The sequence below is a fragment of the Vipera ursinii genome, assembly GCF_947247035.1.
Source record: "Vipera ursinii genome assembly, chromosome: 2".
Taxonomy (NCBI): Eukaryota; Metazoa; Chordata; class Lepidosauria; order Squamata; family Viperidae; genus Vipera; species Vipera ursinii.
Genome location: NC_139513.1, coordinates 25910608 through 25934744, shown reverse-complemented (window position 1 = coordinate 25934744; position 24137 = coordinate 25910608). Strand labels below are relative to the sequence as shown.

The 24137-nt window shown below is 44.7% G+C and overlaps 2 protein-coding genes across 3 annotated transcripts in view; one reads left to right on the top strand and one right to left on the bottom strand.

Moving 5' to 3' along the window:
* LOC310636328 (uncharacterized protein) overlaps positions 1-24137 on the top strand; it is a 211325-nt gene that overhangs the window by 59220 nt on the left and 127968 nt on the right. The window lies entirely within an intron of this gene.
* On the bottom strand, positions 6771-17038 carry LOC310633694 (uncharacterized protein). Of its 2 annotated transcripts, none has more exons than XM_083351549.1 (2): positions 16865-17038; positions 6771-9469 (listed from the first exon to the last, which is right to left on the bottom strand). In XM_083351549.1, exon 2 carries the CDS (start codon positions 9453-9455, stop codon positions 7866-7868), a length of 1590 nt encoding a protein of 529 aa, XP_083207675.1. In that variant the 5' UTR covers positions 9456-9469; positions 16865-17038; the 3' UTR covers positions 6771-7865. The 2 variants fall into 2 exon arrangements, with proteins under 2 accessions (XP_083207675.1, XP_083207676.1); XM_083351550.1 differs by having other exon boundaries at positions 6771-9466.

Here is a 24137-nt window from a genome sequence, read left to right as displayed (position 1 = left end):
GGAAATGCATCTGAATTCATTGACACATTGCAAGACACTTTGGGGAGGAAAGCCCCCCCCCCCAGGTTGATGCAGCAGGACCTGATAGGACTCTCTCTCTCTCTTGCTTGGATGAGCAGGGAAACGTGTCAAATTAACAACCAAAATTGGTCCAGTTGCAATGACTTAGGGCTAATGGACAGTAGCTGGGCCTAGGGTGAAGCATTTGTAGCCAGTGGTGGGATACAGCTAGTTCGCACCAGTTCGGCAGAACCGGTAGCTAATTTTTTTGTTGCCCAGGCCTAGAATGGACTTCCGGAAGTGGCATCCACACAGGGAACTGGCTGTTCCCATATTTGAATCCAACCACTGTTTGTAGCCCTGTGCAACCTTTCTTGAGCTGTCACTTTCCGGATCTTAGTCTCCAATGCCCAGATTTCCCAGAGGAAGTGCATTTGGGGAAAAGGTGCTCTCCCAAAGCTGATGCTTGCTCCTTTCCAGTAGGTGCCCATACCTCTGGCTAATAAAGCTGGTAATGGGATGTAGCTGTGATATTTTCTGGTAAAAAAGGTGAAGGAAATGATTGGTCCATTTGTGGGGGAAAGTGGCAAGAAGGTGACAAGCAATAGGGAGAAAGCAGAACTATTTTAACTCATTTTTTTGCATCTGTCTTTCCGCAAGGGAAAAAACAGACCAACCTATCAAAAATAGTGCCATAAAAAACAATAGAAACACAAGTTAAGATAGGCAAGAAAATGGTAAGTGAGCACCTATCCAACCTAGATGAGTTTAAATCACCAGGACCAGATGGATTACACCCCAAGGGAACTGGCACATGTGATCTCAGAACCACTGAACTATATTTTTCAAAGATCCTGGAGCACTGGGGAACTACCAGAGGACTGGAAAAGAGCTGATGTAGTTCCCATCTTCAAAAAAGTAAAAAAAATGGATCCAGGAAATTACAGACCTATCAGCCTGACCTCAATACCTGGGAAGATTCTGGAAAAGATAATGAAACAACGAATCAGCGAACATCTAGAGGCAAACAAAGTCATTACTAAAAGCCAACATGGGTTTATTAAAAACAGATCATACCAGACAAATCTTACTGCATTCTTTGACCAAGTGACAAAATTTGTGGACCAGAGGAATGCTGTAGATATAATTTACTTGGACTTCAGTAAGGCATTTGATAAAGTAGATCACAACCTACTACTCGATAATAAAATGTGGGTTAGAGAGCATCACCACCAAATGGATTCGTAGCTGGCTGACTGGCCATACTCAGCATGTGGTCCTCAATGGAAACAGCATCTACATGGAGGGAAGTGTGTAGTGGGGTGCCCCAGGGCTCTGTTCTGGGCCCAGTGCTCTTCAACATCTTCATCAACTATTTGGACAAGGGGATAGATGGGGAACTCATCAAATTTGCAGATGACGCCAAGATGGCAGGAATAGCCAACACTCCAGAAGACAGGCTTAAGATACAGGAGGATCTGGACAGATTTGAACACTGGGTGCTAACAAAATGAAATTTAGTGGTGAAAAAAGTAAGGTTCTACATTTAGGCAAGAAAAGCCAAATGTACAGGTATAGTATAGGTGGTACCTTGCTCAAAAGTAATAACTGTGAGAGGGATCTTGGAGTCCTAGTGGACTCCTAGTGCAGCCTTGGTGGAGCAGAGGGCTAATGCCTCCTTACGTAACACCAGCTGCCTGCAATTAGTGCAGGTTTGCATCCCACCAGGCTCAAGGTTGACTCAGCCTTCCATCCTTCCGAGGTAGGTAAAATGAGGACCCAGATTGTTGGGGGCAATAAGCTGACTTTGTAATAATGCCGCTTGGGGTGTGTGTGAAAGCCCTAACAAGCAGGCATATACATAGAATGAAGGCTACTGCTAAGCTTGTAAGCCGCCCTGAGTCTTCGGAGAAGGGCGGGATATAAATGTAATTAAAAAATAAAAAATAAAAAATAAATCACTTAAATATGAGCCAGCAGTGTGCTGCAGCTGCCAAAAAAGCCAACACAGTGCTGAGCTGCATTAACAGAGGGATAAGATCACGTGAAGTATTAATACCACTTTACAAGGTCTTGGTAAGGCCACACTTGGAATACTGCATCCAGTTTTGGTCACCACGATGTAAAAAAGATGTTGAGACTCTACAGAGAGCAAAGATGATTAGGGGACTGGAGGCTAAAACATATAAGGAACGGTTGCTGGAATTGGGTATGTCTAGTTTAATGAAGAGAAGGAAGAGTGGGGACATGATAGCAGTGTTATATATCTCAGGGGCTTCCACAAAGAAGAGGGAGTCAAGCTATTCTCCAAAGCACCTGAAAGCAGGACAAGAAGCAACGGATGGAAACTAGTCAAGGAGAGAAGCAACCTAGAACTAAGGAGAAACTTCCTGACAGTTAGAACAATTAACCAGTGGAACAACCTGCCTCCAGAGGTGGTGAATGCTCCAACACTGGAAGTTTTTAAGAAGAGACTGGCCAGCCATTTGTCTGAAATGGTATAGTGTTTCCTGCCTGAGCAGGGGGGTGGACTAGATGACCTCCAAGGTCCCTTCCAACTTTATTATTATCTCCCATCCACCTGATCTACAAAGTGATAAATTGCAGGGGGGGGAGGAACTGCAGAACCAATTACAAATGTTGGCATCACCTTCTCCACTTTTTCTCCCTTGCATAGTTGGAGTGTTAATAGTAAGCCTTGCAGAGCCAGAGAACTAGCCAGAGACTAATGCTGGCTGAAGAATTCTGGGAGTTGAAGTCCACACATCTCAAAGTTGCCAAGGTTGAGAAACCTGATGTACAGGATCATCTGCAAAAACTCATGCCACAATGCAATTGTGGCTTTTAAAGGGCTCCCAGCATCTTTGCTATAAAGGAAAGTTAGGCCGCTATTTTAATCATTTGTTGGCTGGCGTCTTAAGTCACCTGGTTTTCTATTCTGGCAATGTGGTTTAGGCAGAGTTAGGAGAAAACTTAGTTGAACATGGATTGGAAGTGGGTCCTTCAATATTGGGTTTCTTATCTTCTACATATCTTTCTTCTACAGTACATATCTAAAATTGTGGGGAAAAAATGTCCCAAGTACTATAGCAAAATTGTACCAAGCATGTACCAGGCTGCCACAAAGAGGGAGTCAAGCTATTCTCCAAAGCGCCCAAAGGCAGGACAAGAAGCAACGGATGGAAACTAACCAAGGAGAGAAGCAACCTAGAACTAAGGAGAAAATTTCCTGACAGTTAGAACAATTAATCATTGGAACAACCGGCCTCCAGAAGCTGTGAATGCTCCAACACTGGAAGTTTTTAAGAAGAGACTGGACAGCCATTTGTCTGAAATGGTATAGGGTTTCCTGCCTGAGCAGGGGGTTGGACTAGATGACCTCCAAAGGTCCCTTCCAACTTTATATTATTATTATTATTATTATTATTATTATTATTATTATTATTATTATTATTATATTATTATTATTATTATTATGGTACTATTACAAAACAAGCTGGCATGATTTTTCTCTATATGTATAAATCTCTTTCTCCTCCCATAGTTCCTTCTGGTTTTGATCTGTTTTTATGTTTTTCCCCCATTTTCCCCTCTCTTGCTAGCTGCTCTAATAGTATTCAGTGGATGTATTTGCTCACCCTGCTAAACCAAGCCAATTAAGGACTTAGCAGCTGCATTTGCATCACATACTAACCTTAGCTTGGTTGAGCCTTGGTTAGGATTATTTGTGGCCTACTGTGCTACAGAAATCTCGACTTGCAATACATGTAGCGACCATTCAAAGTTACAAGGGCACTGAAAAGTGACTTACAACAGCTCCTGGCAGTTAACAACTATCTCAGCACATGGTCAAAATTCAGCTAGTTGGCAAGCAACTAGTTGGCAAGTATTTATGATGATTGCAGTGTCCTAGTAGCATGTTATCACTATTACCTTCCTAGCTTACTTCTGACAAGCAGAGTAAATGGGGGAATGCAGATTTGCATAATAATAATAATAATACAAGTAGTAATAAAGTTGGAAGGGACTTTGGAGGTCATCTAGTCCAACCCTCTGCTTAGGTAGGAAACTATACCAGGGGTGTCAAACTCGCAACGTCACATGACGTGTCACGATGTATCGTGACTTTTTTTTCATTGCCGGCAATGGGGTGGGCACGGTTTTGCTCCGGCCTGCGAGCCAGCAGTTTGACACCCTTGCCCTATACCATTTCAGACAAATGGCTGTCCAGTCTCTTCTTAAAAACTTCCAGTGTTGGAGCATTCACCGCTTCTCGAGGCAGGTTGTTCCACTGGTTAATTGTTCTGTCAGGAAATTTCTCCTTAGTTCTAGGTTGCTTCTTGTCTTTCCTTCAGGTGCTTTGGAGAATAGCTTGATTCCCTCTTCTTTGTGACAACCCCTGCCACAAACCCCTGCCCTAATGATCACATCACTGATGAAATCCAGGTATAATTTCAGCCATTGTGTTCAACTGCAAAGTGTGTATCACATTCCCTGATAAACTTTTCAGAAAAACACTAATTTTAAACAGTTTCTGGCTGGTTTCCCTAAAGGTAAGGGGCAGAATTCTTTCTGGACAAGTAGGCAGCTGCAAACATAGGGCTGTGCAATGTCTCCCCATCTTTACAAATAATCCTCGACTTCAACCATTTGTTCAGCAACTATTCAAAGTTACAACGGTACTGAAAAAAGTGGCTTACAAGTGATTCTCGCACTTACAACAACTGGGACCAGAATTTCTGTTGCTACAGAAGGCAATTGTTAAATGAGTCACGCCGAATTTTACGCCGGATTTGGCTACCGTTGTTAAGCAAATCACGGCAGTTTTTTAAATGATTCAAGTGATCATGAAATGAATCCGGCTTTCTCATTGGTTTTGCTTGTCAGAAGCCAGCTGTGAAGCTCACAAAAAGAAATCCTATGACTCTGGGACACTGCAACCGTCGTAAACACATGCCAAGAGCCTTCGATCGCATGATTGTGGGGATGCTGCGACATAAGTATGAGGACTGGTCGTAAGTCACTTCTTTCAGTGCCTTTGTGACTTCATCACTAAACAAATGGTTGAAAGTTGAGGACAACTTGCATTACTATATGTTCTTGGCGATTAGGTGAAGCCTCTGGAGTCCAGGACAAAAGTAGACAGTTTCTCTTTAAGAGGAGCGCTTTGTATGATTAAAACGCAAGCAAATGCAACATTTTTTTTTCCAGCTAGTCACTTTGGGGCCTAGTAGAAGTAAAAAAAATCAAAATCATTCAATGACTAACAAGACTGTCCCCAGAGGAGGAGGAGATGGGCTCTCATTAAGCAGAGAAAATGAGTGACTTCAGATTTTAGATCAGGGGTCTTCAAACTTGGCCCTTTTATGACTTGTGGACTTCAACTCCCAGAATTCCTTAGCCAGGCACGCTAGTTGAGGAATTCTGGGAGTTGAAGTCCACAAGTCATAAAAGGGCCATGTTTGAAGAACCCCTGCGCTAGATGACTTTGAGCTAAATACATCCTTGACTTACAACCAAGTTTGAAGACCCGTTTTAGATACTGTAGGAGAAAAGTGTTAGTCTAGGATAGGGGTCTCCAAACTTGGTGTCTTTAAGACCTCTGGACTTCAACTCCCACAATTCTGGAAATTCTGGGAATTGAAGTTCAGATGCCTTAAAGTTGCCAAATTTGGAGAGCCTGGTCTATGGCAGTATTCCTCAACTGCAAAATATATGGACTTCAACTCCCAAAATTCTCCTCCTGAGAAACACACGGAATCTGGAAGCACCTTTTCGGACTCATAGATTTTATTAAAAGGCACAGTCTTTTGTTTGTTTGTGCTTTAATCACTTCAAGAACCTGATAAAGTGACACAGGGCTCATTCTGCATTTCAATCCAATGTGGTAGTTAAACAAGGTGCTCTAGACTTTGCCTGGAGTTTCTAGAGTTTAGACATTAGGCATTTTCCCCCTAATATGGGAATTAAATTATGTGGTGAAAAGAAGACTATATATAAAAGGCAGAGCAAACCTTTCTGAACAAGACTTATGCTCTGTTATTTTAGAAGCATGCACAATTTGTCTATTTCTGTGGGGGAAAAAAAAACAAGAACAGGGGGTAGGCAACCTTGGCTCTTTTACGACTCGTGGACTTCAACTCCCAGAATTCCTGAGCCATCAAGGTAAGGATGAGGAACCTACAAGTCCCATGATATGATTATAACTGCCAACAACGCCACACAGTTCCCAAAATGACACCAAACCAGAATCTGAGAAAGTAACAAAAGTTGCATATAGGTCTGGCAAAAAAACAACAAACCCACTGGATTAAAGGGAAGGAAAAGAACGGTCTTGCAGCACCTCTTTAAAATTTATTACACTGGAACTGACAAGATGTAGTTATTGCACTCAAACTTGTGCCCTCTCTTTCTGACACCAGCAAATCCACGCATCAAAGCCCAAAGCTCCCACATCAGTATTATCAGCAACACCAGGATCCTCTCACCCCCCCTAGATTTCATACTATAAAGTAATTCAGATAAGGAGAGCATGTAAATTTTGGAGGTCTAGAAGCTTCCTTGATGGTTGAAAGGCTCTCTTATCTGTTAGTGACCTGAACTCACATGATGGTGAGGGTGACCATATCTGATGGCCTTTACTTATCCAAAGTCTTTTATAGGTGGCTGAGGAATTCTGGGAGTAGAAGTCCACGAGTCATAAAAGAGCCAAGGTTGTTTACCCCTGAACAAGAATAATCGAGCCTGGGATGTAGGCCTAGAATGAGCGAGAGGCCCCTGGACTCTGCTCCCTTCCTTTAAATTTGTAAACTTCAAGGCTGCACTAGTGTCACTAGCTCAGATGACAACAGAAAAATCTGGAGAACAGGGAAACAAAATAAAAAGCCTGAATTCTGTTATCATGATATTCCTGTATTTATTTTTTCAAAATATTTATATTCTGCCTAGATCTTAAACATTTCTTACAGGACATCTGGTTTGTGCAACAAATAATAGCCTTTAGGTATGTTTTCTCTGTTTCTATATTTTACTTATTTCTCTTAAGAATTCATCCATTCCCCCCCACACACACACACAAAAAAAGAAGTGATGAAACAAGGCAGAGGCTTCCTGTAAGGGAAAAAAAACCCATCCTTACTACAAAGTCAGAACTGAAGAAGCTTCTTGGATGAGAAGCGAAACATCTTCAAGGAAAAACTAAGTCCAGTTGCCTTTTGGAAAAGCACCTTTGGGACAACCCATGACCTGGATGACTGGGAATCTCCATAGACATCCTTACCACAAACAAAAATAATTTCAGATGAACTTCCAAGCTCCCACACATCACCTACAACTAGATTATCTTGCTACAGGCTGGACTATTCCCTTCCCCCCTGTGAAGATTTGCATCAAGAGATATACAGATGTTCTCTGAGCCCAGTACTATGGCACACAGCTTCTGTTGTATTCAGCAGTTAAGAGAAATTTGAGTGAACAGGTCCATGCATGAGTGTGCTGATTACCCACTTCTCACTCTTTGCTGGGCCTGCCTTCTACAAGCACTTGGATACTGGCACCATCTGTAGTGGACTTCAAGGAACCACAAGAATGAACATGTCCTCTGGAGATGTGGATGTGGTGTATGGGCATGACAGGATAGTTCCTGGAATTATGAACAAGGCAAGAAAAGGGTCTTGGCACAAAGACTGTCCAGAAACAAAACCAAGTTGTTGGTTTTTTTTTGTTTTTTACCATAAAAATCCACTTTGCATCACCAAACTCTAAGGTCAGAAGTGTGCGTGGAGATTTAAGAAGACAAGAAAGAAGTGGGATCTTAGTGAGGCTCTCTCTGGAGAACAAGGAATTCCAGACTAGGAGTAAGTCCTTCAGCAATCTGCTCCAGAGTAGATCAACTGAGTTGGGACAGGCTCCGGGGTGGTGTCTGTTTCCTCATCTCCCCAGAAATAGGTAATTAAATTGTCAGAATCCAGAATAGTGGCAGGCATAGTATTCGCTTTAACTGGGTTAAAGGGGACCCCAGGATGTGCTTTGTGATGGTGTCTAGCCAGATGACTCCGTTGAACGTAGCCCTTCTCACAGTGGGAACACATGTAGGGCCTCTCCGCCTGGTGGAGCATCTGGTGCCGGGTCAGCGTTGACTTGACGGCAAAGCTCTTCCTGCAGATTTCACAGTGATAGGGCTTGTCCACCATGTGGATTCTCTCGTGCCGGTAAAGCTTGGACATAGAACAGAAACCTTCCCCACAGACCATGCACTTGTAAGGCCTCTCCACCCCATGTGTTCGCAAGTGCCTGCTCAGACTCCCACTGTGAGTAAAGGCCTCCCCGCAAACGGGGCACACGAAGGACTTCTCCTCCACCGGAGGAGGCATGGGGAACGTGAAGGGAACCGGGACAGGGTACGAGAAGGCGTCTTCCCACAAGTCACTCTTGAAAAGGCCTTCCTCTCGGTGGCTTCTCTGGTGCCGAGTGACACTCGTGCTACGGGTGAAGCTTTGCCCACAGTCAGGGCATTTGTAGGGTTTCTCTCCCGTGTGGGTCATCTGATGGGTAAGGAGGTTCAGGTTCAGGCTGAAACTCCGCCCGCAGTAGAGACACGAGTACGGCTTCTCCCCCGTGTGCGTCCGCCAGTGTCGGGTCAGGGTTGACTTCCGGTTGAAAACTCGGCCGCATTCGGTACAGGGGTACATTCTCCCATCGGAGTAGAACTGCTGCTGGAAAGACGCTTCAAAGACATCTCCGAGACTGTCAATGGAGGCGTCCCAAATCTCTTTGGGATAGTCACCTTGATAAATTGCTGGTTTAAATGGGCTTGCCCAGACCGGATAGTCCTCCGGTCCCTGGGAGAGGCTTTTTTCCTTGGGATCATCAAAAATGGTAAAATGGACCTCTACCTGCTGATCAGAGCTCTCCGGCTGGAGAACCGACCGCTTAGCGTCGGCTTCTGGTCTTCCTTCAGCTGGCGGAGGTTCCTTCACAGCGGCTGACGGCTGGCCAGCTTTCTCACGCCACTGAGCAGAGCTATCCCACTGCCGCTCCGGGTAGCTCACCTCCGGCGACCCATCCCGTCCTATCTCACTGGCACAGAGTTTACCTTCGGAAATGCCCCCTTCGGATTCCTCCAGAATGGTGAAATGAAGCTCGACCTGCTGCTCAGAACTGGGCTTAGGGTACATTTCCACTCTTCTCTCCTGGGTCTTCCTGTCAGGCTCTTGGTGTAGCCTCTGTATTTCCGGCGAGGACCGGAATTGATCGGAATAAAGTAATTCGTCATCGGGATCCAGCGGACAGGAGCTCTCAGAGGGCCGTAGCGCTGCATCGACCTCACAAGGCCAGAGTTTCCCCTGCGAAATGCCCCCTTCCGATTCTTCCAATATGGTGAAGTGCAGTTCAACTTGGGGTTCAAAGTCCTCGTCCTTCTCTTGCAAAGTCTTCCCTCCTTTGGTGTCCTTCATTGTTCCATCACCTGCTAAGGAGAAGAAGAAGAAGAAGATATGTCAGCCTTTTGAGGTAGCCCAGACCAGGAAACCCAAGGTAGGAATGTTAATACAGGAAGTCCTCGGCTTGGGATCAAAATTTACTATGATAAGCAAGTTGGTTCTTAAGGGGAGGGGGGAGGAGTTGCCCCTGAATTTAGGACATTTTTGCTGCGGTGGTTAAGTGAATCACTGCGGTTGTTAAGTGAATCACGTTGTTAAGCAACTCTGCCTTCCCCCATTGGCTTTGCTGGTTGCAAGCCAGCTGGGAAGGCCGGAAATGGTGATCAGCTGACCCCAGGAGGCTGCAAAGGCTGTCAGTACATAATTTAATCATGTGACCATGTGGATGCTGTGACGGTTGTACTAAGACTGGCTGGGTCATAACTCACTTCTTTCAGTGCTGTTGTAACCTGGAACGGTCGCTAAACGAATGATCTGTAAGTCGAGGACTACCTGTACTACTTTTATTGTAAGATTACAGTGACAAAATTCTGCAAGTCTGAATGTGCCTCTCCCCTCCCCGCCTTTACATTCAAGAGTAGCAGGGAGGGTTAACTCTGAGATGCTTTTTCAAACTAGAGGTTGTCCTTGACTTACGACAGGTCCATTTACTGACCGTTCAAAGTTGGAGCAGCACTGAAAAAAGGGATTTCGGACCTTTTTTTTCACAGTTAAGACCTTTGAAGCATCCCCAGGATCATGGGATCAAAACTCAGATGCTTGACAAGTGGTTCATCCTTATGACGGTTTGCTGTGTCCCGAGGTCATGTGGTCTCCCCTTTGACCACCTTCTGGCAAGCAAAGTCAATGGGGAGGCCAGATTCACTTAACAACCAGGTTATTAACTTATCAGCTACGGTGACTCACTTAACAACTGTAGCAAGAAAGGGACAAAACTCACTTAACAAATGTCTCACTATTTGGGGGTCAATTGTGGTCATACGTTGAGGACTACCTGTACATTCCTGCTCTGGACTCTGATTTCTCTTATCTTACTGTTGCCTTAGCTGTGGTCCTTATTCCTGCCCTTCCAGATTATTCTTATGGCCCATTACAACAAAAATAAATAGTAACAAATATCACCCTACGTTATTAACACATACACACAAACACTATCAAATGGTAAACCTTCAACATCTAGAAGGGGACTTCACTTCACTGGAACCCAATATGTGTATGGGGGGGGGAGGGGAGTTAGGCCTGAATAGCTCTTCTGAAGGAAGGAGAATTGGGGGAGGATTGTCTTTCCTTTCCATTTTCAATATTTTTGTTGCGGTGGTCACCATGAATGTGAACTTCCCAGCCCGCAATTCTTTCTCTGTTATATCTGACACAAAGGAAATGAATAAAAATGAAGCTGAATTATTGTGTTTTCTATAAGCTGTATCTTGGGTCTTGAAATGACCAACTCAAAAATAGTAAAAGACTTTTAAAAAAGCAAAAAAAAGGTCTAAGGCTACACCTTTATGTATCCCGCTTTTATTTTTATTTTTTTTAATAAATAGCTCAAGGAAGCAAACATACACAATTCTCCTTCCTCCTATTTTCCCCATAACAACAACCCTCTTGAGGTAAGTTGGGGTGGGGGATGGATGGAGAGAGAGAGAGAGAGAAGCAATATCCACCTACTGCATATGTTTATGTTAGTATTTTCATAGTTATGCTACTAAAAAGAAGAGGGTCTCTGGGCTATATACAGGTAGTCCTCGACTTACAACAGTTCATTTAGTGACTGAAGTTACAACAGCACTGAAAAAAGTGGCTTATGACCGTTTTTTCACACAACTGCTGCTGCCTCCCTTTGTTCCTGTAATCAAAATTCAGACGCTTGACTGACTCACATTTATGACAGTTGCAGTGTCCCTGGGTCATGTGATTCCCTTTTGCGACCTTCTGGCAAGCAAAGTCAATGAGGAAGCCAGATTCTCTTAACAACCGTGTTACTAACTTTACATCTGCAGTAATTCGCTTAACAACTGTGGCAAGAAAGGTCAGAAAATGGGGCAAAATTTGCTTAACAACTGTCTTACCTAGCAACACAATTTGGGGCTCGGTTGTGGTAGGTTGACTACCTGTAGGTCATCTCCTACACCAGGGGTAGGCAACCTTGGCTCTTTTATGACTCGTGGACTTCAACTCCCAGAATTCCTGAGCCAGCCATGCTGAGGGGAAAGGGAGAGGTTTCCAAGCTGAGCCATGCTGGCTCAGGAATTCTGGGAGTGGAAGTCCAGGAGTCATAAAAGAGCCAAGGTTGCCTGCCCCTGCACTAGACCAGATATTAAAACTGTTAAGAACAGATACTACCCTTCATCTTAGCCAACAATGTATGATTTATATAGCTGCCCATTTCACTCAAGAACTCTTGAGTAGCGGAACAAGATTAAAACACTGAAATAGCCCCTCAGCATCCAAAGATAAATCACCCCACTCACCATTAACACTGTAGTCGTGGGAGATTATCTACTAACTTGAGGAAGGAACAGCATCCCTCTGATGAATATAAATGTAAAAGAAAAAGGTGCCGAAACTCACACACGTCATACAACCCACCTTGCCTTCCCTACAAGGTTCCATCCAAAAAAGGTGCCGGAACTCCGTTCTGAGTGTTCTAGTCAAAAAAAGGCCTGAATATATCCAAAGCAACCTTACCTTCTCTCCTCCCTTTCCTTATTTCTTTTATTAGATTTTCTAATCCCTTTACTATTATTATTGTTTTATAAATAACTCAAGACAGCGAACGCATCTCCCTCCTCCTATTTTTCTCCCTAATAACCCTGTCAGCTTTCATGCCTGAATTGGGACTAGAATTCAGTCTCCTGGTCTGGACCGATAAGCCAAGCTGACTTTCTTATACGACTTGAGTAAGCATATATAGAATGCCATTGCACAAGGCTCCAGGGATGGCAACACATCCCTTCCTTACAAGGATGTAATGCTCTAAAACAGGGGTGTCAAACTGCCAGCCCGCGGGCTGGACGCATCACGATGAAACCACGCCCACCCCATTGCCGGTAATGGGGAAAAAGCTCCGGTATGTGAGTTTGACATGTCTGCTCTAAAAGCTCTAGCCATCACAGTGATTTATAGCTTGATACTTCAAGAATTTGGTCAAATGCCTTTCAGGCCTCCTAAATTTATTTTCTACTAGCAAATTCCACAGCTCTCTGTTCTGAGTCTTCCATCATATACATTTACTAAATTTCAGCTTCTAATATTAGAGAGAAGACTCCCCCATTTCCTATTCTGTGTGTGTGTGTGGGGGGGGGGTTTACACACAAGACATGATTTCTAATATATGTTATTTGGGGAAGAGGAATGTGGAGCGTGGCGGAAATATAGACAGTTAAGCACAGAGCAAAAATGACGGTGAATGTTTCTGCCTATTTTGTAATGGAATTTGGTGGAGCAGAATGAAAGCCTGAAAATGGTAAATTAAGGACAGATATGAAAAAGTGCTTCTTCGTGTGACACATTAACACACTGCTTCTATGAGGTGGAGTATCAGCTGTCAAAAAAGATAGTACCGATAAAGGAGAATATTTGTAGCTCAGGGTTGAAATGAGGGGTCCTTGGGGCTGAGTTTGGCTGCTTTTTTTGCAGACGTTTCATTCCCTATGTAACATCATCAGCACTAGTGCCAAAGAGCACCAAGGACCCCTCAAGATGATATTAGCTACAGGAACTTGAAACCTCGGCGTCAAGGTAGGGAAGACCCTTTGCAGGAGATGGAAAACAAGGAGTGATTGCCATCTTCAAGTGTAGGAAATTCCTGGAAAGAGCTGGTTGGCCACGCTTGGAAATGAGATGCTGGATAAAATGAGCCCTCAGCTTAATCTATGTAAGTTCTCCTTGCGTGGCCATTATGGATCATGGAAACTTAAAAGAATGGCCCTCTTGAGGCTGCCATTCTTGGTGCAAGAGTTTCCTTCACAGACTGACACAATCGATCCTTGCATAGAACAGGAGAAGTCAACCTTTAACCTTACCACAGGCACCTATCCATCTCAAGCTTGATAAATGGATTTGTTTTGGATGCAGCATGCATATACTAACTTGTGACATTCCCTCAACCAACGTTTTGCAAAAATTCAACCTACAGTGGCAAAAGCTCTCAAGCGAGGTTCAACTACTATAAAGCATCCAGAATCAATGCATAACACCCAGGATTTCAATTAGGAATGAAGGCTAGGATTTTGGTAAAAACCATCAGCAAGAGGCCAGGGAATAAAGGTGAGTAGACCTCACGGATAAGAGCATGTCGTCCTGCATGCAAAATTCCCACATGGCCTTTAGAGGCACAGAACTTCAACTCTGATTTACTTCACCCTGCAACATTTGGTGAAGGTTGCATTATACAATTGTTCATTGTGAACACACTTAAGTTTTATTCTGTAGAAAATTCTGTCTCTGCTGCTGGAGGACAGTTTGCTAGATAGGTCAGGAACCATCACACAAGACAGAGAAATAATAATGACCTTGTATTGGGGTCATTACAGGTAGTCCTCAACTTACGACAAAAATTGAGCCCAAAATTTCGGTTGCTAAGCAAGACAACTGTTAAGTGAGTTTTGCTGCATTTTACACCCTTACACCCTACACTTGTTAAGTAAATCACTGCAGTTATTAAGTGAATCACATGGTCATTAAGCTTCCCCCATTGACTTGGCTTGTTGGAAGCTGGCTAGGGAAATTACAAATGCTGATCACATCACTTCGGGACAATGCAGCTGTCATAAATACATGCCAGTTGCCAAGCTCCTGAATTTTGATCTCGTGACCATGGGGGATGCTGCAATGGCTGTAAGTTTAAAAACTGGTGATAAGTCATTTTTTTTAGTGCTGTTGTAACTTCAAACCATCACAAAACAAATGTAAGTGGAGGACTACCCATGCTGTCAGACTTAATGGATTAAACAAAACCCAAGTATATTCTTGACAACCAATATAGCGAATCAAGGCCCATGTTTTAATCCACTTTACAGAACTTAACATTTTTCTTAAATGTGGTCTACCAAAAGTGGGACAGAAACCCATCTTTCTTCAATCAAAAGCTGGGCTTTAGTTTTTTCCAACCCATTCATTCTTAGAGTGCTTTCATGAACCATGAATGACATGATGTAAAAGCTATACCACAGTGTTTAGAACTAAATTTTCTTATGCTGACTTGCAATATGTAAAATGGCATAGATGTAATACAAAGTGCTTCTGTGCACCCCAGCCTAAAACCTAACCCAAATATATAATCCTAATCCCATTATACCATTGGCCAGGCAAGTGGTTTTAAATTGAGCCCACTTTCTTTTATTAGCAATACATCTGATACAACTGTTGCCCATCTCCTGCCAGTCTCAAAATCAACTACCCACCCACCAAAACCTGAATGCCTCATCCTGCATTAAAAACACATTAATTAAGCAACAGTGTCTCAGACAGCCTAACACCAGCATGCTAATGACATACTTTACATAACCACACAAGATTTTATACATCTTCCAGGCAGCGGAGGGGAGGGGTAATTAAAAGGATCTTCCAGGTGTGCTAGGTCACACTTCCCAATTTGCTCAGACTTATGACATTGGCTGGGGATAGCTGGAGGTAACCCTACAGGAAAAAATGGCACTAAACTTGGGAAAGCATTAACTTTTAATGTTTTTTTCCCATTATCCAGGGATGTTTTTTTCTTCTTGTAAAAAAAACCCACAAACAAACGGAATCAGGCATCTGCAAAAAGCTTGTGCATATCTTGGAGAACTCAGGTCTTACTTTTAAGACCATGCACACATACATGGAAAAAAATCATTTATAATAACCTCGGTGATCTAGCAAGATGAAACATCAAAGTAGCTGTTTTAAGTTTCACTTGTCTGTGAAATATGTCGTTTCCATTATACCCCCTTATGTGACAAAAAGTTAACTCCAGTCCTCCTCACAAACCTGCTTTAGCACCATCCCTACTGCCTTCCTATTCACAGTACAGGGAAATTCATGCATCCCCTAAAAATCAGCTTACGTGTTTGAACAAGAAGCAGAGAGGAACTTCCCACTGCCAATGGATCAAGTAAACCCCCTTTTCCTAGTTTGGACCACGCTGCATCCAAGTTAATAAATCTAACCCAACTGTTCACGTTTCCTACGCTAGTTGCAGCTTCAAGATCACGAACCGATCTAATTAAAAAAAACGCACTGTGCAAAACAGCACCATCATCTTCTGCAGTAGCTTGTTTTGCTGCTATCTGTTTTTCTTCCCCAGGGATTTGGCTGGTGCAAAAGGTAGGTTACTCCTCTCCAGCTTGACCTCCCTAGAGATTCGAGGCTGCAGCTAGACCCATTTCTGAGATTTAAAGGGACAAGACTTTGGGATGCCAGGCCTGGGGGAAGGGGCAGGGAAGGGAAAATCTGATACAGGCGGGCAGAGCTTTAAAAATCCTTTCCAAAAGGCCCCATCGGAGTCCTTTTTTTCTCTTTTTTTAAAGGGAAACCCATTTTTAAAGGGAAACTCTTTCTCCAACCAGAAATTTGAAAAGAGGGAGGAGGCGCTTCCGACTCTTCGGAAAAACACCATAAACTGGGAAAGGCAGGGAGGAGTGCGAGGAGGAGGAGAACCCACTTTCGGGACCGGCCAGAGCAACCAGAGGACCCAGATTGTTGGGGGCAATAAGCTGACTTTGTAAAAATGCCGCTTGGGGGGGGAGGGAGTTGGGAAAGCCCTAATAATAAGCAGGCATATACATAGGATGAAGGCTATTTTTTTAATTTTTTTTATTTTAATTCCATTTATATCCCGCCCTTCTCCGAAGACTCAGGGCGGCTTACAAGCTTAGCAGTATTATTTATTTATTAGCAGTATTATTTATTTATTGCTAAGCACATTTGATTTGTGCTTAGAATCTTCAGGGGTCTTCAAACTTGGCCCTTTTATGACTTGTGGACTTCAACTCCCAGAATTCCTCAGCTGGCTGAGGAATTCTGGGAGTTGAAGTCCACAAGTCATAAAAGGGCCAGGTTTGAAGACCCCCTGGGCCTTAAGATTGTAAGCCGCCCCGAGTCTTCGGAGAAGGGCGGGATATAAATGGGATTAAAAGAAATAAAATAAAAATAAAAATAAATAAACCCGGAGCCGCAGAAGAGGTTCCCACGCGAGACGGCGCCGGGCAGAACGAGCGCCGGGCAGCGCCGCCCTCCCGCGAATCTCCCGCTGCGGGTCCCCGTCTTCCACCCGCGGGCCGGGCTAAGCCGGCTTGGATGCCCACCCTCTTCTCCCTGCATGCCCCCACCCACCCCCCTCCCGAGGGCATCTGGCTGGGCCAAGGACGGAGGCGGCTGAATGGCCGCAGAGCCCTGGGCGTAGCCCGCCTGGATGGTTTTGGCCGGAGGGCAGTTCCCACCTCGGTCGAGCCACAAGAGAGACGGCCAGCGAGAGAGAGAGAGAGAGAGAGACTACTAGCCAGCGGAAGCCGGAGGACCGAGATGGCGCCGCTTGTCGCCAGCGGGTGCCCGGTCGCCGATGGGAAAAGGAGGCGCAGCTCCGCTGAATCGCGGCTCCTCCGGCCGAGCTGACTCCCGCTTGATCCGGATGCAGCAAGCGCCCGAGACAGGAAACCCATCCCGGCCGACGCAGGGGCGGAGAGAGACGAAGAGAAAGCGCAGCCCGCTCGCTCGCTGGCTGGAAGTCGCCGGAGCCCTCTGCTGGCAGCGGAGCACGGCCTGAGCCCGGGTAGGGGGCGGTGGGAAGGGGGGGCGGACAGCAGCTCGCTTTTCGGCGGAAACCGACCGCAGGCAGCCATCGCGCCGGCTTTTTTTTATTTTATTTTAATTCCATTTATATCCCGCCCTTCTCCGAAGACTCAGGGCGGCTTACAAGCTTAGCAGTAGTAGCCTTCATTCTATGTATATTTATTTTACTTTTTTATTTTTATTACATTTATATCCCGCCCTTCTCCGAAGACTCAGGGCGGCTTACAAGCTTAGCAGTAGTAGCCTTCATTCTATGTATATTTATTTTACTTTTTTATTTTTATTACATTTATATCCCGCCCTTCTCCGAAGACTCAGGGCGGCTTACAAGCTTAGCAGTATTAGCTTTCATTCTATGTATATTGGGTATGTGTAATTTAATGAAGAGAAGGGTGAGGGGTGACATGATAGCAGTGTTCCAGTATCTCAGGGGCTGCCACAAAGCAGAGGGAGTCAAGCTATTCTCCAAAGCACCTGAAAGCAGGACAAAGAAGCAACGGATGGAAACTAGTCAAGGAGAGAAGCAACCTAGAACTAAGGAGAAACTTCCTGACAGAACAATTAACCAGAGGAACAACCTGCCTCCAGAAGTGGTGAATGCTCCAACACTGGAGGTTTTTAAGAAGAGACTGGACAGCCATTTGCCTGAAATGGTATAGGTTTCCTGCCTGAGCAGGGGGTTGGACTAGATGACCTCCAAGGTACCTTCCAACTTTATATTATTATTATTATTATTATTATATGCCTGCTTATTAGGGCTTTCACACACACACACACCCCAAGCGGCATTATTACAAAGTCAGCTTAATTGCCCCCAACAATCTGGGTCCTTTATGCCAGGGCTTGCTCCCAGGGCAACGTCCGGAGAGGATTGGCCGCGGAGGTACAGCTCCGGATCGTTTGAAGGCTTTATCTTCAACAAGGAGCAAATCGATCTTGGACTGTTCCTCCTTCAAAGGGACAAGACCCTCCCCAAAAGAGATGGCAATGGGGACGGGGGGCGCCACAAAGAAGAGGGAGCCAAGCTATTCTCCAAAGCACCTGAAAGCAGGACAAGAAGCAATGGATGGAAACTAGTCAAGGAGAGAAGCAACCTAGAACTAAGGAGAAACTTCCTGACAGTTAGGACAACTAACCAGGGGAACAACCTGCCTCCAGAGGTGGTGAATGCTCCAACACTGGAAGTTTTTAAGAAGAGACTGGCCAGCCATTTGTCTGAAATGGTATAGGGTTCCCTGCCTGAGCAGGGGGTTGGACTAGATGACCTCCAAGGTCCCTTCAAACTTATTATTATTATTATAGTAATAATAGCATCGTATAATAGTAGGCATAAAATCTCCACGTAGTTAACAACTACAGTTGTTGTTAGTTGCAAAGTCGTGTCCGACCCATCGTAACCCCATGGACAACGTTCCTCCAGGCCTTCCTGTCCTCTACCATCTTCTGGAGTCCATTTAAGCTCACGCCTACTGCTTCAGTGACTCCATCCAGCCACCTCATTCTCTGTCGTCCCTTTCTTCTCTTGCCCTCAACCTTTCCCAGCATTAGTCCTTCCTTCTCATTAGGTGGCCAAAGTATTTGAGTTTCAACTTCAGGATCTGGCCTTCTAAAGAGCAGTCAGGGTTGATCTCCTCTAGGACTACAGTACGAGGGACTTTTGCAGTGGCACCTCACGTTTATGATTGCAGCATCAGACAGGCGGGTCAGTATTCCTATCTTCAGTTTTGTCCTAAAAAAAAAGAAGTTCCACCTCCTTTTCCCTCCAAATCTGGATGATGTTTCAGAATAATCCCGGGGTAGGCTAGAGAGAAGTGGGATTTTGACTTAGTTCACTGCACACACCTATACACGAACATCTAAGACATTTCTTTCCTGAAATAAGTCTAAGGTACTATTATATTTATGATAGCCTTTCTAGACTTCTGATTTGTATTAAAAATGAAACATGCAGCATATGTAGGATTTTCTTTAACAATAGAAATGTTGGCAATACATTAAAAAAAGTCTGCCTGAATAAGAATACATCTGCCTGTGTTTAAAAGGTTGCAATGTAGACATTAGACAACTCTCATGGGAAGGATGCACAAAAATTGCCAAGGAAGTGCTTAACAAGTCCATTGTTACATGACATGTATGCTGCAAACAAGACATCTGGGAAAAGGATTTTGCATTAGACATTTAAGCCTAGCCCTAGCCAGACAAGGCACTTCTTCAGGTACTTGAAAATCCTAACAATTGAAGCAATTTTAAAGAAAAGAACTAATCCCTGGAAAATGAACAGGCAGCCACAAACTCTTTTGAACTTGGTATGAACTTTCAGCAGACATTTTCTGCCCCACTTAAAAGGATCCAAGTCCAACACAAAGGCGGCCCGAGGTATATGGCATTGCAATCAACCACCTGGACAGTGACAAAATGCTACCTGGCACCCACGATTCCATTTGTTGTTGTGGAATTGTCTTCTTTGCCCAGGGGCATGTGAATAGTTCTCTGTCTCCCATTCAAGATGCTACAGATGATGTGATCAACATAACTTATTACACTATCATATTTACTGGTTTCAGTATTGCTAGGACCTCTGGTCACCTGGCAAAAGCATGAAATTGTATGTGGAAGGATTGAGCAGTGTCCTCCCAGACAAGGGTAGAAGTTGAATCAGATCAGTCATAAAAGAGCCAAGTTTGCCTACCCTTGCGCTAGACCATGGGCCAAGTTCTTGAAAAATATGGGTTTATTTAAAATTACCATTCTAGGTCCATTTATTTCAAAGTGAACAATACTACGCAAGATCACTGAAGGACACAGAAGTCCTCTGCTGGATCTGATCAAAAGCCCATCCAGGACATCATCTCCTGTCATTAACTGTAGCAATTAGCATTCAATATATGCCGTCTCTGGAAACGGAGGTCTCCATAAACCTTGACTGCATGGCCTACTTTTGAATAAACACATGGGGGATTTTGCTGTGTGGGGCACAAAACTTATCAGCCACAATGGTGAAAGCAAAAGCAATTATATTGTAGGTAGGCAACCTTGGCTCTTTTATGCTGGCTCAGGAATTCTGGGAGGAGGTCCATGACATGTATGCTGCAAACAACACATCTGGGAAAAGGATTTTGCATTAGACATTTAAGCCTAGCCAGACAAGGCACTTCTTCAGGTACTTGAATAAACACATGGGGGATTTTGCTGTGTGGGGCACAAAACTTATCAGCCACAATGGTGAAAGCAAAAGCAATTATATTGTAGTGTAGGACAGGGGTAGGCAACCTTGGGTCTTTTATGCTGGCTCAGGAATTCTGGGAGTTGAAGTCCACGACTCATAAAAGAGCCAAGGTTGCCTACTCCTGCTGTAGGAGATCACCTACAGGTAGTCAACCTACCACAACCGAGGCCCAAATTTTGTTGCTAGGTTAGACAGTTGTTAAGCAAATTTTGCCCCATTTTCTGACCTTTCCTGCCACGGTTGTCAAGCGAATCACTGCAGATGTTAAGTTAGTAACACGGTTGTTAAGAGAATCTGGCTTCCTCATTGACTTTGCTTGCCAGAGGGTCGCAAAAGGGAATCACATGACCCAGGGATACTGCAACCGTCATAAATGTGAGTCAGTCAAGCGTCTGAATTTTGATTACATGAACAAAGGGAGGCAGCAGCAGTTGTGTGAAAAAATGGTCATAAGTCACTTTTTTTTCAGTGCTGTTGTAACTTCGGTCACTAAATGAACTGTTGTAAGTCGAGGACTACCTGTATATAGCCCAGAGACCCCCTTCTTTGAAGCAGCATAACTATGAAAATACTAACATAAACATATGCAGTAGATGGATATTGCTGCTTTTAGGGTTCCTGCAAATAACTGATGGGGCAGGTTGCTTTAACATTTTGTTGGGATGCAGTTCTGATCATTCCTCCCCATGGGCTGTGCTGATCAAGGCCAAGTTGGAGAATCCCCATACTGACAAAAGAATAAAGACAGCAGAAGAGTGACGGGAAGGAAAGTATATTTATTTATCTGTCAAGATTCCTACGTTGTCCATCTCACCTAGTTCACGGGCTAAGGTAACTTTGGCAACCCACGATGTGGTCAAATTAGAGATGAGCTGCTGGCTGGCCGTGACAGTAAGGAGGGTGACCAGACACATCAATGTCCTGGTTTGGGAAAGGTCCCTCTGTTCTTCAAGAGAATTTTGATCAGGAAAGAGAAGGAAATGTCAGCCAGCAATTCCTGGTAGCCTGTGAGAAGGTGCAGGGCTGAAGGAAACAGCCCTTGCCTTTGGTCAAAGCCCCTGTCCCGTTTAGTCACCCACCTGGTGCTTCTGCTGCTCATGTCTCTTCAGATGGGATCTCTGCCCATAGCTCTTATCGCAGGAGAGACACTTGAATGGCAGGTCGATTCCAGGCAGCCTCCGGCGTTTGATTCCAAGGGGCTCCGCAATGAAAGAGGTCCCGCCATCATTAGCGCCCGGTTGAGGCACCTGCTGCTCCGAATCGGGAGATGAATTTTCTTTCCTGTGGAGCCTCTGATGCCGGGGGATGCTGGATCGGTGAAGGAAGCCTTTCCCGCAATCGGGGCATTGGAAGGGCTTCTCCGCTACCTTGCCAGCCTTTTTCTCTTTAGAAGAGGAGGCGAGTTTAACCCCTTTGCTTGCGGCCTTGACCTCTTGTCCCGCAAGACTTGCGCTGCGGCCGTCGAAAGGGTGGCTGCAATTGGGACATGCGAAATTGGGGGTGTCTTCCGGGGAGACCAGCTGACGGGTAACAGGGGTGGGGCTGAGATGTTTCACTGCAGAATTAGGACCCGCAGAGGATGCCTCTCTGGCACACGTTTCTCCAGGAACTTCAGAAGTTGGTAGCTGGTTAACGTCTGCCTCCATGTTGTTCCTGGGGTGGCTTTCCCTCTCCGGAGGTGACCTTTTGCTGGGGTGCCCTTCCTTTTGTGAACTGTCTCCTGCGACCACAGCGTCCTGAAGATTACTCTGCTCCCCGCAACGCAGGGGAAGGAGCCCACTGCCCTGTTGCTTGAGTGACTCATAGGTGGCACTGACATGCAAAGAACCCCCCTGGTGTGGAACTGCAGTGCTGGGATCTTTAAGGAGTCCCTTTGTGCACGGCTGGGCTTTGGGCCATCCAGGAAGCAGGCTGACATTTTCACCCATAAGGAAAAACTCGCTGCTTCTTGCTGGTAGATTAGCTTCTTGGACAAAATTATACTGCAGCCTTGCCAGGGACACGACGTTGCCTTGCTCTTTGGTTTGTGCTACCCCATCACCTGCTTGGATAACCAGAGATGGAATCATGGTCGGGTATGAAAAAGGAGCATACTTAAAAAGAGTTAAGCCTTTAAGTAAAGGTAAAGGTTCCCCTGCACATGTGTGCTAGTCGTTTCCGACTCTAGGGGCCGGTGCTCATCTCCGTTTCAAAGCTGAAGAGCCAGCGCTTGTCCGAGGATGTCTCCGTGGTCATGTGGCCGGCATGACTAGACGCCAAAGGCGCACAGAACGCTGTTACCTTCCCACCGGAGTGGTCCCTATTTTTCTACTTGCATTTTGACGTGCTTTCGAACTGCTAGGTTGGCAGAAGCTGGGACGAGTAACAGACGCTCACTCTGTTACGTGGCACTCGGGATTCGACCTGCCAAACTGCCGACCTTCTGATCAACAAGCTCGGCATCCTAACCCACTGAGCCACCGTGTCCCTTGTTAAGCCTTTAGCCTTTATTAAATCTTTTCTAACTTGGTGCTCTTCGGAAATACAGGATTGCCATTAGTATGCTGGCTAGGAAATTGTGGGAATTGGTTCACGGTATTCAGAGGGTGCCTGGTGAGGAGAGAACTAGCACTGAATACAGATAGCCCATGTTTAGTGACTGCCTTGTTTAGTGACTATTCATAGCTTACAATAGTGGTAAGTAATTTTGCAACCAGTCCTTGCATTTGTGATCTTCGCAGGTTCGTAAAGCAAAGGAAAGCCGAGATACGGTCCTAAGCACAGTCACGGTTTCACTTTGCTTAATGACCAAGTTACTGGTCCCAAATGTGGTTGCTACATGAGGACTACCTATATGCGAAAAAGATCAGGAAGCGCAGAGCAGGCAGAGGTGGTGTCCTGTTTTATCCAAGGGCTGCAAAATGACCATCCACGAGATCATTCAGAGGTGGGGATTGTGTGGCTCTCCAAATCTGATGGACCATAAGTTGCAACATTGCCCATCATGCTGGCTGATGCTGCTGGGGTCTGTAGTTTAAGAGTTCTGGAGGACGGCAAATCCCCTACTTCTGATTTAGAGAATTAATAGATTAAGTAAAGATGAAAGAAAATACATGCTGGGTGTAAGAGTCATGGAAATTCCCCCCCCACTTTTCCCTCTTGTGTAATATGCAAAACTCCATCCAAATTTAAACTACCCCAGTCCTGTTCCTTTATAAGGTTAATTGGAAACTTGCTCTTGAAAAGATGCCTTGAATCTTAATTCTGAAGAAAAGAGTAGTTCTTCAGACTGTAACTCAAATAAATAAAATTAAAGGCAAACTGGGCAGATTCTGCTATAAATTATTTCTTGTAACTAGACAGCTTTTTTAAAAAATGCTGAACAATACAGGACTAGCAAAATACTAGCCACGTGAAGTGGGAACCTGAATTTTGGGAACTGTACTCCTGATTCCCATGGAAAGCAATAAGATGGACAAGGCTGCACTCCGTGGATTCACTGGCACTGCTAGCTGAGCTAATGTGTTGGGAGGATAGGACCAGTGCTTTTTTTGTAAAAGAAAAAGGTGCCGGAACTCACATATGTCATACAACCTGCCTTGCCTACCCTACAAAGTTCCATCCAAAAAAGGTGCCGGAACTCCATTCTGAGTGTTCTATGACAAAAAAAGCCCTGGATAGGACAGAGGACTTCAGAAAATGATTAATCAGTCTTAATT

Excerpts from the sequence above, each read along its gene's own strand:
- LOC310633694 (XM_083351549.1), bottom strand. The coding sequence starts at position 9,455 with ATGAAGGACACCAAAGGAGGGAAGACTTTGCAAGAGAAGGACGAGGAC.